This window comes from Pelodiscus sinensis, chromosome 1, assembly GCF_052426305.1.
Source record: "Pelodiscus sinensis isolate ZL-2025 chromosome 1, ASM5242630v1, whole genome shotgun sequence".
NCBI classification, from domain to species: domain Eukaryota; kingdom Metazoa; phylum Chordata; order Testudines; family Trionychidae; genus Pelodiscus; species Pelodiscus sinensis.
Genome location: NC_143052.1, coordinates 67670211 through 67690000, shown reverse-complemented (window position 1 = coordinate 67690000; position 19790 = coordinate 67670211). Strand labels below are relative to the sequence as shown.

Sequence of the window (19790 nt, the reverse complement as noted above, 5' to 3'; positions counted from 1 at the left end):
AGAGGAGGAATATACTAGCTCTTGTATCTGTCTTATACCTTAAAGGACTATAGTCTAGTACATTTATCCTGGATGCTCTACATTGAGGTACTAGAACTGAAGGCAAGTGCATTTGTTTTCAGTAGTGCAAGTCCTTGATTCAAAAGTGTACAAAATCCTTAGACAAATAAATTACACACAGGGAACAGGTCTACTGAGTACAAAGGTTCCTTTCTCTTTTTTTAAACATACTCTTCTGAGTAGCACAATATTAGGCACATGCAATTTCAATTATTCAGGTAAAATATGTACATGTCTATTTATGGATAGCCATAAATTTAAATACAACTTATCTATACTATTGTAAAAGAAGAGGTGTCAGTCATGCCGTCTGTCACAGAGAATATTTGAGAAGACTTGAGAAGATTCTAGGGGGAGGCAGGCCTCCAGCCCCACCTACAGTCCTGACCCCTCAACTGAGCTCCCCCCCCCCCGATGTTAGGGAAGAGCTTGTGCGTGCCCCAGCATCCCCTGAGCAGCGGGGAGAAAAGAGGATGCACAACCCCAACTGCCCTCCCCCTCACCCCTAGGAGCAGCGGGGAGGAAAGAGGCTACATGGCCCAAGCCTCCCCGCCCTCAGGAGCAGGGGGGAGGGAGGAGGCAATATGTACATCTACCGTCACAATGGGACAGGTAATGCTAGTATTGATAAAAATGACATTAACCAAACTGGCCTGCCTTAACTAGCACCCATTTTAAACAATAACAGCAATCCAACACCACTTGCCATCCCTTGAATATTCTGAACCCTTCCTGTACCTTGCAAGCCATGCCTCCCTTGCAGATCCCACTGGATACTCACAACCATTAAAGTGGCATTAGCAATTGTATCGGTAGGTCATATTTTCTGTTGGGCCCTGGTGTCCTGATTTTCTAGGACTATATCCGTAAAGGTACTTTAGACATTTCATTGTTCAGTGTTGCACTGCCTAACTTTTAGGTACTTCACCAGCCAATGGGATCCACAATCCATGAGTTAGGTGCCTATGCTTCTTATACAAGCAATGAAGAGAGAGAGGTGCCTAAGAATGGAATCCACAAAAGCCAACCCATTAGGTGGGGAAGCTGCCTGTTAGCCAATAGCACATGCAGATGCCTAAGCCCTGCCCCTCTCAGGGAGTTTGGTGTCACTTGAGGCAGGCATCTATTTCCAGTTGGGAGTCACAGCCCTAAACTCTCCCCTAGAATCAGGCACCTAAGCTATTTTTCTGCAGCAGGACATGCCTAACTACACACAGAATGGTAGTGACAGCCTATAGCCCAGGGGTGAAGGCACTCGCCCAGGTGGCTCAGGTTCAGGTGACAGAGACTTGGGATTTGAAGAGGAACCACCCACTTGCAGGTGAGAGCTGTGGAAGAGTCTAGTGTGGACCTTTCTCCGTCTTTCCTGGTGAAGCTGAGTCACTGTATTTCTGTATGCAATGGGCCAGAGAGCAAGCGAGACTGACTCTCTAATCCAGTACTCATGGCACTTACCTGAGAGATGGGAAACCCATATTCAAACTAGGGATGTTAGATAGCAGATAATAGAATAGTCGACTAACCACATGAATTCTTAGCAGTTAGTCGACTATTCTATAGTCCTTGGGGGTGGGGCCAGCAGTCAGTGTAATCCAGCCCCACTCCTAGGGAGCCCCCTGCCACCTTGCATTGCTGCCTCTGTATCAGTGGCTTTTGCAGTGATACAGAGGCAACAAGGGGAGAGAGATGTGAGTAGTTGACTAGATTAACCAATAAGATTAGGCTTAGTGGTTAATCGTCTAGTCCACAACTTGTTCACATCCCTAGTTCAAAACCCTTCTCCTTGGCAGGCAGAAGGGGGAATTGAAAGGTGGTTTCCCACATCCCAGGTGATGGCTCTAACCCCTGGGATAACTGTTATAAAGGAGGATGCTCTCTTATCCTTCTCCACCCCAACATTTTGTTTGGGATTAGGCAGGCTCAGAACACATCTATTATATTGTGTCTTACTGGCAAGATATGTAGGACAACACCTGTTTTGGGGTTTAAATGTGTGAAAGGCACTGAGCTGCTGGGCAAGGTTCAGACTGAGGCAGCTGTGGCAATGCCAAACTTGAGCACTTAGGGTAAACTTACAGTGGTACTCATCTAGGGCCTTTAGTACTTGCAGAGTTAGGCAGCAGCTGAGTTAGGGTTTGGAGGATCTTAGTGTTCCTAAACATGGGAGTTTAACACCGACAATGGCAGTTAGCCACCAAAGTCCTTCTGTGGATCTGTCCCTATGGTTTTTTAATTGTGAAGCCATGTACCCATGAGATGCACTGTGAACAATGGAATATGCAAATTCTGAAATTGGCAATTGCTGTGTTAAAGCAAAGTGAGAATATCAGAAACATCAGAAAGGTTGTGGGATGTCGTGTTCATTTTTCAGGTAGACCCCGGCACTGAGAAAGTCAATCAGCTCGCTCTGTAAGGAGCATTCTGTTTGCTCCTGTGCTCAGGGAATGCTCTGCAGAGCATGCTGTAGGGAGTGCAGAATTCCAGAGCAGAAAAGCTATGAAACTGGGGGGTCCAGACCATTGTATCTGGAGGCATAATCAGAACATCATATCCTGTTTTTTTATTAACATTAGGTATTTATGTAAGCAATTTAAAAAAACACAACATGAGCAGTTGGCTGCTCCCCACCATTTTGCCTTGTGTATGTTGTTTTTTCAGTCAATCAAGATGTCTAAGTATTTAGTACATATTTCCCTACTCTCATCCTCTTCCTTTATTTGTCTTCCAGGAATGTAATTGCCAATGTATTGGTGTATCACAGACTTCAGTTGAATGGAATGCCATGCCATCTCAAGGACTTGTGGTAGCAACCACTTCACACAGGGACTATACTGTTGCTCTAGTAAGGTCAATGGGAATTTTCCATTAGCTCAAGCAGGGAGAGTTGGCAGTTTTTTGGAGCAACGGATTCTGAGTTCAATCCTTGCAGATACCCCTGAAATGTAGCAGTATTTGACAATGGGGGCTGCTCAAGAGTGATAGGATATGCTCCTTTCTGCTGGAAGCCAGCATAATACCTCCTCTGCATTTCCAGCAAAGGGAAGAAGAGACAAACTACCGTAGCCACATTAAACAAGTGTTTTGTTCTATGCTTGCTTATTTGCGTGTAAAGACTGGAATGTAATAATTTAACGCTAACTTGGTAAGGTTTACAAAAACACAGCCAAAACCCTTCTGAAAGCAAGTTAAGAAATATGAGATGGGTTATAAATGCTGTACTCTCTGTGGGCCAGAATGAGACCATGGGTGAGAAGGAATTGTCCGCGTCCCTACATTGATTTTATTGTCTTGTTATTCTGTGGGAGAACATGAGAGAGTCAGGGGAAAACATGCTCCTAAATGTTTTCTGCTGATCTGCAAATGGACCATTTACAAATTGTGTGCTGATGTTCCCAGAGCATTTTTATGCCATCAACAGAGTTTTATATACAGTTTAGACAAATAGAAAAATGCTTCAGTGATAAGAGGCACTAAAATGTATACTGGGCAGCCAGTTTTGTTTTAAACATTCTCTCCACCCACAGCCTTGTAGTTGAATCCACTGCTCTTAGTTTTTAGGTTATAATCAGGGACATACTAGTTTTATCTATACATAACCAGATGTTTTATCATGAACATCTTTGATTGAAAAAGGTATCATACAGGACTGGAAATCTGCTTCTTTATTAGATATAGCAATGGGGCACAATAGACGGGACATAGAGCTCAGTTAAGTCTATGGGAAGACTCCCATTGACATCAGAGTTCTTTGAATCAGACCCTTCATGAAAGGCCTCAAGAATATCATAGGAAATGAACTGACAAAATATTTTAAACACCTGTGAGCTGCCTTTTTCAGACTTTTTCCTACTTTGTAGAAATAGTATATTTACCGAATTGTGTATTCAGTCTGATTTTTGACCCTCAAATGTATATTTTGTAATGCCCTTATCTAGAGTTAACCTGACTTTATTAGGGACGAATATTTTATAACTACTTGCACTTTGGTTCTTTTCACACACTGGTTTTAGTTTTTAATCCTCTTATCTCTTCTCTGTGTGTGTGTGTGTTCTCTGTTTTTTCTGCTTAATGCATTTTTGCACATTTAGTACACGTTTTCTTCTGTATTTTGTTGCGTCTGATATTCAGACTTCTAAATATTGAAAAAAAATAATTGAGGAAACAAAGCTGCTTTGTACTACATTCTTCTGATTCTTAGTTTCTCATTGCTGAAACCATTAGCCAATTTTCCAGAAAAGAACTATATAAGACAGAAAAAGAGGAAATGAGGTTTGGTTGAATTTGAATATATGCCAAACTATTATCCAGCAAATTCACTGTTCAGTTTGTGTTGCTTTGCACTTTTTCTGGGTTTTAAATACATATAGACAATACCATGAAATATGTATATTTGCTATTCAGAAAAATATCTGAAATCTAGACTTATTTATATATAGATGTGCCATAGCTGAGAGAAATGTCAGCTATGCAGCAATTTTGTGATATATTATTGAGAATAAAGTAGTGGATACAATTTTCAAAAGCACTTTAGTGACATAGATGAGTAAGGGTACGTCTACATAGCAACAACTAATGTTATTTTGAAATGATGTTGAAATACTATCAAGTTGGAGGACTTCTTACTCCCACTCCTGTAACCCTTATTGTACGATGAGTAAGGGAAGTCGGAGGAAGAGTGCTCTATTTCAAAATAAGTGCTGTGTAGACACTCCCTATTTCGAAATAAGCTCTTTCAAAACAAGTTATGCAATTAACGTAGCTCAATTTGTGTAGCTTATTTTGAGCTAAGCCCTGCTGTGCAGACTGTGTAGACCCATTTTCAAACGCACCTCTAGGCCAGATTTACAAAGGTATTTAGGTGCCTAAAAATACAAATAAGCACAAGGGCAACCAAGCACCATAGGTGGGAGGGTCAAGGGGCAGCCAGCAGCCAGTGGGGCCAGAGTCTCTGTGTGTCCCGGGGCACTAGCTGGGTGGGCTGGCACCTGCAGCAGAGGATGCCCTCCCAGCACTCACTGGCAACAATGGGGAAAGCGGAGCAACATGGCTCCACCCTTCTCTGCTCTCCCAGCCACATCACTTGGGGGCGGGGCAGGATTGCCCCCACACTCACTGGTAGAAATTGGAGCGACATAGCTGGATGAGCAGAGTGAACGGGGGCCATGTTGCTCCGCTTCCCCTGCTGCTTCCAATTGATGCACAGGGGCTGGCTCCCCACTGCTGGCACTGATTCCCTGGTCCTGTAGTCCCTGGGGATGCATCACTTGTGGGAGGGGGTTGGAGGAAGAGGCGGGGCAGGGGCAGAGAAAGGACAGGAAGAGGATCTGGGGTGAGGGGGGTTGTCCTGGCTCTTCCCTAACTGGAAAAACAGTCATGTAGCCAATGTGTTACCTCCCTCATCAATTGCCCCTGGATAAGCACCACGTGGGACTATCAAAAGCACCAATGCAGGTTATGATGTCAGTGGGATTTATGTACCTAACTCTTTTAAGCCCTTCTGAAAATCCCACTAGCATAGATGTATCTTTAAATACCTAAATCAAGTTGTAAGCACCTGGAAAAGAATAGTGTTGTAAAGAATGGTGATCAGATTTGTCAAGCACAAACAATGGCAGAACAACTTAATTTCCTTCACCGAAAAGGGAACTGGCCTAGAAGATGGGAAGAAGCAGTTAATGTGATACATCTTGATTTTAGTAAGGATTTTGACACAGTCCTACATAACATTCTCATAAGCAAACTAGGGAAATGAAGTCTAGAGGAAATTGCTATAATATGGGTTCAAAACTGGTTGAAAGACCGTACTCTGAGTGTAGTTATCAATGGTTTGCTATCAAAGTGGGAGGGCATATCTAGCAGGGTCCCACAGGCCTCAGTCCCGGGACCAATACTATTCAATATTTTCATTAATGACTTGGATAATGGAGTGGATGGCATTCAATTTGCAGATGACATCAAGCTGGGAGGGGTTGCAAGTACTTTAGAGAACAGTATGAGAACCCAAAATGAGCCTGACAAGCTGTAGAATTACTCTGAAATCAGCAAAAAGAAATACAATGAAGACAAGTGCAAAGTACTTACTTAGGAATGAAAAATCAAATGCATGACAGCAAAATGGGCAATAACTGAATACATTATAGTACTGTCATAATGATCTGGAAATTACAGTGGATCACAAATTGTATATGAGTCAACAATGCGATACAGCTGCAAAACAGGCTAATATTCTACAGTGTATTAGCAGGAGCATGTCCATATGTAACAGGAATATGGCCGGTCCCATATGCTGTACCACCAAGTTATTCTTAGCTGGTATGACATACCGGAAAGTCTCCCTTCTGGCCATCCACAGCCCCACAACTGGCTGCCACTTCTCTGTGTACAGGCTGGGGTCAGAGACTGATGGGGGGAGAGATGGGAGCACGACGATATCTGGAGTAGTAGCTGCTGATGTTCTGATTCCTTTCCCTGGTTCCCCCACTTCCACGCCACCCTCAGCCCTGTGCACAGGCGCAGCAGCGCGGTGGAGGGGCAGCATGGAAAGAAGCAGAACTGCCAGAAGCCCCTCCCAGATAAAGTGGGATGGGGAGAGGAGGGAAAGAGCATGTAGGTCCCAAGCTGTGGGAGGAGCTAAGTCACTTGGGGGGGCATATGGGGAGGTCATGTGTCTCCCCCTCTAGTTGTTGCACCTTCCTTCTCCTCTATCAATAAGAAATTTTCTTTACTTGTACCACTGCGTAGGAGGTGTTGCCCCACCTTACTCGACACAGGGGAGGCCTCAGTTGGCATGCTTAGGTCCCATTCTGGGCTCCACACTTAAGGAAAGATTTGGGCAAATCTGAAAGGCTACATCTACACTGGCATGATTTTCCGGAAATGCTTTTAACGGAAAACTTTTCTGTTAAAAGCATTTTCGGAAAAGCGCGTCTAGATTGGCAGGATGCTTTTCCGGAAAAGCACTTTTTCCGGAAAAGCATCCTTGGCCAATCTAGACGCGCTTTTCTGCAAAAAAGCCCCGATCATCATTTTCACGATCGAGGTTTTTTTGCGGAAAACACTACTGTGCTGTCTACCCTGGCCCTTTTCCGGAACAGTTTTCCGGAAAAAGACTTTTGCCCGAACGGGAGCAACATAGTTTTTCTGGAAAAGCACTGATGATTTTACATTAAATCGTCAGTGCTTTTCCGGAAATTCAAGGGGCCAGTGTAGACAGCTGGCAAGTTTTTCTGGAAAAGCGGCTGATTTTCCGGAATAAGTGGCCAGTGTAGACACAGCCACAGAGTCCAGCAACAAAAATAGGTGAAAGGCTTAGCCAACCTGATCTATAATGAATAGCTACAGAAAATGGGTTTGGGTAGTCTTAAGAAAAGATGACTAATAACAGTTTTCAAATAAGTAAAGGAGTGTTATAAAGATCACTATGAGCTATTGTTCTTTATGTCCACTCAAGCTAGAAGAAGAAGTAGCAAGCTTTATCTGCAGCAAGGGAGATTTAGATGTTAGGGAAAATGTTCCTTGTAAGGGCAGTTAAGCTCTGAAATAATCTTCCAAGGTAGGTAATGGTATTTCCATCATTGGAGTTTTTAACACCTGTTAGTGATGATCTACATTTACTTGGCCCTGCTTCAGTGCAGAGGCTGGACTTGATGATTCCTTGAGGTTCCTCCCTGCCCTACATTTCTCTGATTCTATAAATCTAAATGTGTTTGAAAATCTGGCTCTGAAGGACTTTTGAAAATTGTATCCACTCATTCTTATCTGATGAAAGGTATCATTGCAAAGCTGTACTTCTGCACTTATTTTATGTAATATTTTTACAGTTTAATAATTCAAAGAGGAAATTGTCCCCATTTTTCTCATATATCAAGTTCATTAATAAAACAAGTTGATAAACGTTCATTGACATAACATTTAAAACATAACCCTGAAATAATACAGGGTGACATAAGATGGCCTAATGGGTTGAGCAGTGAACAAATCCAATCAGCTGGAAGTAAAGGAATTGCATAATAAGACACAGAGAAGGCAGTATATTGATTGTACAATAATTTGCATTTACATGTTCTATAGCTGAATGAGTGCCGTCAAGTCACATAACAGAACCCAAATCTTAGTGACTCAACTTATGCTGCAAATTAGTCCCCCTCTATTATTGCTAAAGGGATATGAATATTGTTACATATGTAGTATAAGAAGAAAAGTATTTGATTTATGGCAAAAATTATTATGGCATGCAGACTAACCTTTGAAACTGATCAATAGATGTCATTTATTTGCACATACATCATTTTTAGTGTTGCTTTGAAAAGGGTTGAGAGTTTATATATTAAGAATAGTCAACATGGATTCACCAAGGGCAAGTCATGCCTGACCAATCTGATTAGCTTCTATAATGAGGAAACTGCCTCTTGGACATGGGGAAGTCGGTTGATGTGATATACCTTGACTTTAGCAAGGTTTTGATACAGTCTCCCAGAATATTTTTGCCAACAAGTTAAGGAAGTATGGATTGGATAAGTGGACTGAAAGGTGGCTGGAAAGCTGGCTAGATTGTCAGGCCCAACGGGTAGTGATCAATGGCTCAATGTCTGGTTGGCAGTCAGTTTCAAGTGGAGTGCCCCAAGGATCGATTCTAGGGCTGGTTTTGTTCAATATCTTTATTAATGACCTGGATGAGGGGATGGATTGTACTCTCAGCAAGTTTGCGGATGACACTAAGATAGGGGAAGAGATAAATACGTTAGAGGGCAAAGATAGGGTCCAGAGTGTCCTAAACAAGGTTGGGCCAAAAGAAATCTGATGAGGTTCAACAAGAACAAGTGCAGAGTCCTGCACTTGGGATCGAAGAATCCCAAGCATTGTCACTGGTTGGGGACCGACTGGCTAAGTAGCAGTTCAGCAAAAAGGACCTAGGGATTACAGTGAATGAGAAGCTGGATATGAATCAACAGTGTGCCCTGGTAGCCAAGAAGATTAATGGCATATTAGGGTGCATTAGGAGGAGCATTTCCAGCAGACCTAGAGAAGTTATTATTCCCCTTTATTCAGCACTGGTGAGTCCACATGTGAAGTATTGTGTCCAGTTCTGAGCCCCACCACTATAGAAAGGATGTGGATGCATTGGAGAGGATCCTGTGGAGGGCAACCAAAATGATTATGGGGCTGGAGTTCATAACCTACAAGGAGAGGCTGAGGGATTTGGGCTCGTTTAGTCTGCAGAGAGGGGAGAGGGGGAATTTGATAGCAGCCTTCAACTTCCTGAAGGGAGATTCCAAAAAGGATGGAGAGAGGCTGTTCTCAGTGGTAACGGATGGCAGAACAAGAAGCAATGGTCTCAAGTTATAGTGGGGGAGGTGTAGGTTGGATATTAGGAAAAACTATTTCCCTAGGAGGGTGGTGAAGCACTGGAATGGGTTCCATAGGGAGCGGGTGGAATCTCCATTCCTAGAAGTTTTTTATTCCCATATTGACAAAGCTCTGGCTGGGATGATTTAGTTGGGTTGGTCCTGCTTTGGGCAGGGGTTTGGACTCAATGACCTCCTGGGGTCTCTTCCAACCCTGTGATTTTATGATCCAGCCTCGCCCCAAGATTTTTGTTTTGTGATATATCTGTTCAATTTGGGGACTAATCCTTCAATATGAAAAACCTGACAGTTGTTTAAATAAAAATATTCACACTTCATTAATAATTTCCATCATTGTAAGTAACTTATATTAGCTTTCAGAGTATATCCACTCACATACCTTTAATTCTCCAATAGAAGACAGGAGTCCTGCCCCATAAGCACGTAGTTGTCCCTCTTGCTTGCAAATGCCAAATTCGATGGTAAAGAAATAGCACTGTGAAAATAGATATGTACACAAATATGCATAGCGAACCTGCAGACAAGCACTTCAGCAGCACCAATCAGTACCATTTTCACTTGAGAACCCCATTTCCGCAGATTTTCATGTTTTTTAAATAAGTTTGGATCAAAGACGCTTACTGTTACGTATTTTAAATGTCATGTTAGCAGTAAAGTAGAACTGTATAAAAATGGCATACACAGGGGGAAACTAGCAAAATGTTACTTTTTCTCTGGTTTCCTATAGTCACTAAGAGCCAGGTATTAAAAGGTATCTAGGTGCCTAAAGATACAGATTGGTAATGAGTAGGCTTTTCAAAAATGCCTAAGAAAGTTAGACATGTAAATCTAGATTTTTAAAGTTATTTGAGTGCTTAAATTCTACTGATTTCAATGGGAGTTTGGTGCCTAACCTGGTTGGGCACTTTGAAAATCCCAATAGCCATCTCTGCAACTTTAGGTACCTAACTCCCTCTAAAAATTTTACGTGTGGGTCCTAGTTCAGGACACTATTTAAGCATATTCTTAACTGTAAGAACATGTTTAAGACCCATTGACTTCCACGGTACTGAAGGGATTAAAGTTGAACAGATGCTTAAATGTTGCCTTGACTAGAGATAGACATAAATATATGATTAAGAACTTTCCTGAATTGGGGCCTTCATGTTCATAAGAATTTACTAACTTTGCCATAAGTGAAGAAAAATGTCACTTGCCTCCTAAATTAGAAAATTACAGCCCCTCTAGTAAACTCAATTGATCAATCCATTCCAATTATTCAATCCATAAAACCAGAAGGGCAGTTAGTACTGTATGAACAATATTATTGATGAGAACTTTTGAAAATTATTAGCATAAGAACAACTGCATCTAATTTGCATTAACTACATAAAACTATGATAAATATTACAAAAACCTTTGGGAAACACAGGTTTTTCAATCTCCCTAAACTGGAAGAGAAAAGACAAATCACTTCTGCTCCTAACAAATTGTTTGCTTTTGATGTTACATAGTAGGACTTTTTCTTTACCATTTATCAGCATATAAAGATAAACACATGTTGTTGATCACCCAAATAAAGTGTCTACGTCAAATTAGACTACAGGTTGAACCTCTCTAGTCTGGCACCCTTGGGACCTAACCGGTGCTGAACCAGAGAATTTGCCAAACCACCAGAGGTGAATATGTTCTAGCAGCATTACCAACACCCTGAGGGTATGTCTACACTACCACCCTAGTTTGAACTAGGGTGATTAATGTAGGCAACCGAAGTTGCAAATGAAGCCCGGGATTTGAATTTCCTGGACTTCATTTGCATCTTGCCGGGTGCCGCCATTTTTAAAGCCCCGCTAGTTCAGACTCCATGCCTGCGGCATGGAGTAGGTAGTTCGGATTAGGCTTCCTATTCCAAACTACCGTTACTCCTCGTCGAACTAGGGTGGTAGTGTAGACATACTCTGACTGCTTACTGGGCTCTCAGAAGACATGTAGGGGTAAATTAGAGCTAAATAATTGCACAGAACACTGAGAGCCAGGACTGGTGGCTGTAAACAACTTTATGGGACCATGGAAAACTAGGGATGTAAGCAACTTGTTGACTAAGCATATGCTTATCAGATAGTTAACTAGTGACTTGACTAGTCATTCCCCCCCTGCCCCGCTGCCTCTATCAGCAAGGTGGAGAGCAGGAGCCTGTGCTGGGGGGAGCCAGAAAGTGTTATTCGGCACTTTAATATCCAGAAAACTCAGTTAACCAGAATCTGGGAGGCAAGGGGGCAGAGGGGACCTGGCAGCACTTCTGCCTTTGAAATATAACAAGAACATGGCCCCGTGCTCCCCATGAGCTTTGTTTTTGAAATTTACAAAAGCCCCATGGGGCTCATGTACATTTCTAAAGCAGGAAGCATGGGGTCAGCAGGGGACTGCTTGAGTCTCCCACTGGCACTGTGCTTTCTGCGCGCTTTGGGCAGGTTTTCTTTAAGTCAATTGATTCACATATAGATGCCCCATAAGCAACATGAACACCAGACTGTAAGATTCTTGGGGCATTGACTGTCTCTCACCATCTATTTGCACAGCACCAAGCATGCTGTCCTTTGCTGGTGTTTCCAAGTGCTACCGTAATATAAATAACAAATAATAATAAATACAGTACAGGCTGTGTTATCCGGCACTTTAATATCCAGAAAACTCAGTTAACCGGCATCTGGTTAGAAACGGCAATACAATTCCTCCTTTCAGTTAATCAGAAAAATTCCAATAGCTATCCAGCATATTTTTTGACATTTTCTGATGCTTGTGGAAATCAAGTTTGTAAACTTTCAGCAGTTAATTTTGTTCTCGTCATGCTGCTACATATAATGCCATTATCAGATATTATCTAACCTATCTTGTAACTATGGCTAGTATACAGTGAAAGATTCATGAACCATTGGTATAAAGCAGTGGTCTCCAAACTTTGTAACCACAAGTTCAATTATTCAATATAAGTGCAATGCAAGATCTACCTCAAACCCAACTACCCTTACCCCACTTCCTTCCCGCCCCTTCTTTGAGGCCCCACTCCTGTTCCACCACTTCTCCAAGGCCTCACCCTGATCACTCCATCTCCCTTCCTCCAAAACCTCATTCACTTTCACCAGGCTGGGGTAGGTGGTTGGAGTGCAGGCTCTGGTCTTGGGCCAAATGGTTCAAGTGTGGGAGGGGCTCCAGGCTGAGCCCAAGGTGGGGGATTGGGATGTAGAAGGGGGTTCTAGGTGCAAGCTCTGGGAAGGAATTTCAGTGCAGGAAAATTCACATCTGGGGCAGGAGATTGGGTGCAAAAGGGGATTCAGGACTGGGACAGGGATCCAGGAAGCAGGCTCTGGTTGGGCACCACTTAACAGAGACAGCTCCCAGGTGGTGGAACAGTGGGGTTAAGGCAGGCTTACTCCTGCCCTGGTCCTGCACCACTCCTGAAAGCAGCTGGCATGTACAGCAATGGCTCCATGGTGCCATGTGCTGCCCCTCATCTACAGGCACTGAGCCCACAGCTTCTACTGGCCCTGGTTCCCTATTATTGATCAATGGGAGCTGCAGGAGTGGTATCTGCAGGCAAGGACAGCAGGTGGTGACCCCTTGCTCTACCTTTCTCAAAGGCTGCAGGGACATGCAAGCCACCTCCAGGAGCAACAGTTACCACAGGGATAATTACTTCAGCCAGGACAGGTTAGGCATTTTAGAACTCACTGCTCAAATAATTAAATTTAAGCATGAGAGAGAAATGAAAATTATGAAATGCACAAACCAGTCAGAAACCAAAAAATAACACACTTCGCAAGCACTAAAAAAAGTAACAACTGCCCGCCACATGAGTTGGGCCAGGAGATGAGAACGAAGGACATTGCGTCTTTGTGTGACAGAGATTTGCATTGCCAAGCTCCCTCCATCCCTTTTTCTCTGTGTGGAGACAGGCTAGAGGAGAGGGGGAAGGAGGGACACCCTGATGTCAGCACCCCCCCTTCTCCCTCCCACACCCTGCACAACAAGCAGGAGGCTCCCAGGGGGGCAGCTCCAAGGCAGAGGGCAGGAGCAGCAAGACAGTGGGTGGTGGGGCAACTGAAGTGCTAGAACTTGATAGCTTCCTGGCCAAACCAGTCAAGATCACTGTCAGAGGCTCCAAGATCTACTGGTAGATTCCTGATCTACTGGTTGGTGAGCACTGGTGTAAAGCTTGAAGAACCAGCATATTTGATTAACCAGCAACCCCCATGCCTCATGAATGCCAGATAACAAAGCTTATACTTGATTTCTCACACAAATTAAGTAGCTTTAAATCATACATTGGGCACAGGCAGATGAGTATAAAAAACTAGCCCCTAATGTCCCTGTATATATTTCTCCCTTTGTAAAATGGTGATAATAATATGTTCCTATCAGGCAGGGGTGTTTAGAGTTGCAACAAATTATATTTATTTGTAAAACTATTTGAGATCCCTGCATGGCAGGTGCTATCGAATTGCAAGAAGTGTTATAAATATAAAAGGAATAACTTTTACAAGCATGCACATGCTAAAAGGAGAGATTTTTTTTTGTATTAGCAAAATTTGTATTGGAAATCCTATATTCTCTGTGTAACTTATTTAATTCAAACATATCTAAAATGACCAGATGGTAAAATATAATGGGTATCTGCCTACTACTAATTTATGGCAATGTTACACATTAAGAAAAACCCTTTAAATGAAAAGCTGGTGTTGGGCTACATTTGCCATATGCAACAGCTACAATATATCAATATATATCTTTCAAGATGTCTCTAATTTGTTAAGTAAGAAAGCAAGATAGTTCACACAATGCTGCCATCTTCAGTCATTAGTCAGCACTACATCATCACCAATGCTGAAGATCCAGTGTATCTTGCAGGCTTTGAACAACTGTTCCACCAAGTTTAAAAACCAGAGGCATAACTATATGTGTACAATTGTATGTCTACACCTGCATGGTTAACTGCTATGTCTGCACAAATGTTACAAATGCAAATGCTGTTTGAGTTATTGAATGAACAATGCTGCTTGCTGTGCAAAATCACTCAATTTGTGCATGCAGACATAGTAACACATACAAAAAATGTGGCTCTCTGGTTTCAAAAGGATGGCCTGCAATTTATCCAGTCTACATTCATCTTCCTGCCCTGTGGCTCCAACCATGTCCGTCTCTCCTCAGTTTCCTCCACTAGCTTCCTGACTCTTTCTACAGCAAGATGGCCTCCCCTTTGGAGAGCTGCACTGTTCTGCTTCAGCCCAAATCCTAGCTCTGGAGGCTCTTCCTCCTGTGCTCTATACTACGTTGCATACTTCCTTCTACTGATGGGTGCTTGTGTGCTTTCCCATCCCTTACTCCAAGCCTCTGTGCCTGGAACAGCCTGGCTTCTTTCTGCATACCCAGTGATTTCACTCCTCTTTAATTCCTGCCTCAACACCCTCGCTCACTCTCTCTGTTTGCTTTCTACCGCCCAGTCTCCATGCTGGTGCCCGCTCCTCCCACGGATAATTTACAATGAAAGGAAACACAAACACATTAAAACTGTAAATAAGGATTTAAAATTTTACATTAAAATACACTCTTAAGCAAAACAGCCCTCATCAATGCATTCTTTCAGTAACCTTTCCGCCCTTCTCTTTAGTTGTCTCTTCTCCTTCCCTTCAAAAAAAAAAAAAGAGAAGAGATGAGAAGAGAAGAGAAGTAATGATCAAATGCCTCCATTCAACAGCATTGCTGGTTGTGTTTACTGCAGCAATGATAAATATTACCATTACACGGGATTCTATAGCAGCTCTTGGAGATCACAGGGATAGATACTCTGTATTAGGGACCTGTTCTAGCTCTCATTGAAATAATTGGAAACACTGCCACTGACTTCTGGAAGAAGCCCTGGAATGCAAGATAGGCAGGCGGGGAGCTTATTCTATTAGAGCTCTGTGATGATGATTTCCTGGGGGAATGATCAATGCAAACAGCAAGCCTCAGGAGCAGCAGGATGATTCACAGAAGCAGAAAGTTTATCCTTCTGCATTCCCCTGCTGATCCTTGAAAAGCCTTTGCTTGAAATTCCACTTATGACCAAAATCAGCAAAGTGAGAAGATGAAGTGAAGGGTCAAAACCTTCAGGATTTTAAAAGAAATGAAAAAACAAAGAACCAGAGAGGTGGTGTTCAAGGCTGTGTCTGAAGATCCAGTATATAGCACAGCTACAGGTCAATATGGATTTATTTTTAGATTACTTATTTAGGTACATTTGACTTAAGACTACAGAAGACAATTGCTAGTAGTGCACATGGACAGTGTGAGGTACCAAAGACGGGCACACTCTGTTTACTTATAGGACAATGACATTGGCAGTGCAAGATCTGACAGAATTTCCAGCCAATATACAAGCTTGTTGTAGAGGTACCTCTCTCTGCAGAGGGCTCCCAACACCCATGTCAATTAGAGCTAGTGGGAAAGGATTTGTCATTAAAATTGAAAGAGAAACTTTTCAAAGACAAAAATGGGAGTTGGATGCCCAATTTCCATTCACTTTTCATGGGAATGGAGCATCTACCTAGTCTTCATAGCTTTGAAAACTCCCCTTTGTAACATTTCATACATTTCAGTGTTTCCCCCAGTAGTATGCCAGTTATGTGTTGGTTACCCACCCACACTCTCTCTCTCTCTGCTAGGACCTGGGCTGAGGCCACCAATTTATTTCACATAGCCTGCTGACATCTGATCAGAGGGTAATGTTCTTCAATCACCATTTCAGAAGCTGGCTTATGTGAAAATCTCTCTGTCCCATTATAACATAGTTTTCCATTTTAAAAAAACCCTTAAAAACAAGTTATTTTAAAAAAACCTGATTTCAAAATAGCATGTCCACAGCACAGGGAAGCCTCAAAATTAGTCCGAAGCAGGCTCTGTTAATGTAGATGCTCTACCTTGACTTAGAGCCCCAGGAAGCAATTAGATTAAATTACTCTGGGGAGTATTTATTTCAAAATAGCAGCAGTGGAGCGTTCACATTACTGCTATTTTGAAATAACTATTTTGAAATAAGTGTTATTCCTCGTGGAAAGCAGGAGTTATTATTTCAAAACTAGCCAATTAGCCCGTCATAAGACGGGATTTTCCAGTCTCTCCTCCACGTCGGTCTTCTCTCCTGAGCCTCCGGTCTCTCGCTCCGTCTCTCTCTCTCTCCTCCTCCTACTGCCTCCCCCTCTCTCTCTCTCAGCTCTCCTCCACCTCCTGCTTCTCTTTGTCTCTCTCGTTCCCCTCCTGCCTCTCACTCAGGGGACCGCGGAGCCCAAATGGCCGTTTGGGCTCCGCACTCCCCGTGCTGTATGGGGGGCATGGAGCCCAAATGGTCGCTTGCGCCACTAGCTCCCACACAGCGGCCTGGCTGAGCAGCGCAGAAGTCAGCCGAGCGCCACGGCGGGAGGCGAAAAAGGGCGGGGCAGTGACATACACAGCCAGGCCCTGCCTCCTGGCCATACACGTCACCGCCCCGCCCCTCTTCCCCTCCTGCCGTGGCGCTTGGCTGACTTCTGCGCCACTCAGCCAGGCCACCACGGGGGAGCAAGCGGCACAAGCGGCCATTTGGGCCCTGCACTCCCCATGCAGCACGGGCCGCCCAGAGGGAACAGCCAGCATTTCAGCATTACAGACTCTCAGACACTGGGCTACTATATACAGTAAACTTCCGATAATCCGGCACCTTTAGGACCCAGGGGGTGCCGGATTATCAGATATGCCGGACTATCAGAAGGGGGGGCTATGAGGGGTCTGGAGTGGGGTGGGAGGGGATGCCACCCCAGACCCCTCATAGCCCCCCCTTACGATAGTCCGGCTCTGCCCCAGGCGTCCCTGATTCAGCTGCTGCTGGTCAGTTTCAGCAGCAGCTGAATCGGGGATGCCTGCAATAGAGCAGCTGGGGTGCTGCCCGGTTGGTCCCGCAGCGCCAAGGGGCGGCACTACGGCACCAACCCAGCAGCACTCCAGCTGCTCTTGGGGACGCCTGGGACAGAGCAGCTAGAGTGCTGCCGGGTTGGTCCCGCAGCGCCAAAGGACGGCGCTGCGGGACCAACCCGGCAGGACCCCAACTGCTCTGCCCCAGGGGTCCCCGATTCAGCCGCTGCTGAAACAGATCAGCGGCTGATTCCAGGAAGCCTGGGGCAGAGTTGCTCTGCCCGGAGCTTCCTGGAATCAGCCGCTGATCTGTTTCAGCAGCGGCTGACTTGGGGACCCCTGGGGCAGAGCATCTGGGGTCCTGCCGGGTTGGTCCCGCAGCGCCGTCCTTTGGCGCTGCGGGACCAACCCGGCAGCACTCCAGCTTCTCTGCCCTAGGAGTCCCCAAGGGCAGCTGGGGTGCTGCCGGGTTGGTCCCGCAGCCCCGAGGGGCAGCGCTACGAGACCAACCCGGCAGCACCCCAGCTGCTCTGCTCCCGGCTTCCCCGATTCAGCTGCTGGTCAGTTTCAGCAGCAGCCGAATGGGGGAAGCCTGTCCGGCTGCCCCAGCACTTCCGGGTTCCTGATGGTGCCGGACCATCAGGAGTCCCGGAGCATTGCATGCCGGACTAATGGAGTTTTACTGTATATGATAACCAGTCCATTATTTCAAAATAACAGGCTTAGTAGTGTGGATGCTCCACTTGTTATTTTGAAATGACTCCCCTTATTTTGAAATAACAAGCGTAGCATCCAGACTACCGAGCCCATTATTTTGAAATATTATTTTGAAATAACGGGCTGGTTATTTCAAAATCACTCCCTAATGTAGACTATGGCTTAGGGACTAACAAAACATATAGATAATATCGTGAGCTTTCATGGGCACAACCCACTTCTTCAGATAGCAGATGCTCACAAAAGTTCATGATACCATCCACATGTTTTATCAGTCTCTACGGTGCTATAGGACCACTCTTAGTTTTTTAAGTTTTTTTAAGTTATAGACTAACACAACTACCCCTCTGATAGTCTTCCATTGTTACAGCTTCAGAAACTGATATTTACTTTTAATAATCTTCCACATTGTGCATGACATTTGACTTTTACCATGCCCCACAAATACCTATTCAGGAATTGTCTAAGGTGATATTTTAGGGACTAATCCTAACTTATGTCAGCAGGTTTGCACCCATGCATAGTAGTATTTAAGACAAAATTATTGATGTGTATAGCTGCAGGATGAGGGCCTATGAAGTGTTTTTCAGTTGTTGATCATTCCAGTTGATCAACTGCTTGAGAGGGTATTTTCATGCATTACTCAATCAGATTATCATGCAAAGGAAAATTCTTGCCTTCTCCATGGATGAGGAGGAAAGCTTAGGCTTGTTATCTGTAAAACTGCTAATCTGAGGACTGCATGGCTCAGAGAACTAGTAGATAGTTATATGCAACAGGGAAACTTAAAAAAATTGCTTCAGTCCAGTTTAAGCCTGAAAGTTACAGAAAATGTGATACCTGAACAATTTTCCTACAAATATTGCTAGAATTTCAAACATAATTTTTGTGACCTTTTCTTGTTGGCTTTCTGCCCCACTGAGCTTTACAGGTTTGCAAACATCCACTGTTTATTGCAAAGCCCTCAATATTCACCAAAAGTGAATTATGAGTTGCACATTTGATAGAAATATTCTAAATTTAAAATTCACACTGTGTTAGTTAGTTACATACAACAGGTCATCCTAATTAGGAAAGAGATAGAATATGTGACTTATGTAACTAAGTGTTGGCAATTGAATATCAAGCAGTCAAGTCTCCCTGGCAGTTCTTTATATAGGAAAAATCTTTGCTTAGAAATTCATGCATAATTTTGAACAAATACATCAAAGAATTTCACGATGTGCTCATGAATACTTCACAACAGAATGAGAAGCAAAATTCAATGAATAAATTATTCATTATGGATTATTTGCTTACTTCTGCTAAAAAAAAAAGAGTGACCCTATTCATAGCCTACAGCATTTCTAAATAAGAAAACTAAGCCTACTCAGAGTAGTCATCACGGTTGCTCTGCCCCGGGCTTCCTGGAATCAGCTGCTGATCAGTTTCAGCAGCAGCTGACTTGGGGACGCCTGGGATTCTTAAGTTGAATCTGTATGCAAGTCGGAACTGGTGTCCAGATTCAGCCGCTGTTGAAACTGATCAGTTTCAGCAGCGGCTGAATCTGGATGCCAGTTCCGACTTACATACAGATTCAACTTAAGAACAAACCTACAGTCCCTATCTTGTACGTAACCCGGGGACTGCCTGTAACTACCATGCAAACAGGAAGTGCCCTCAAATGATCCAGTTCAGACTGGCACTCAATATTGTTTCCAGTGTCACTCAGGAGACTAGGAAAAGCCCAAACCTCCACCAGTATAT

General features: G+C 43.7%; 1 protein-coding gene across 1 annotated transcript in view; it reads right to left on the bottom strand.

Annotated features, from left to right (window-relative positions):
- The window catches only part of TPH2 (tryptophan hydroxylase 2), a 90877-nt gene that overhangs the window by 2197 nt on the left and 68890 nt on the right, over nt 1-19790 (bottom strand). Inside the window, exon 9 of the mRNA XM_075919425.2 lies at nt 9805-9900. Coding sequence (XP_075775540.1) covers nt 9805-9900 — 96 coding nt within the window. The remainder of the gene's footprint in view (nt 1-9804; nt 9901-19790) is intronic.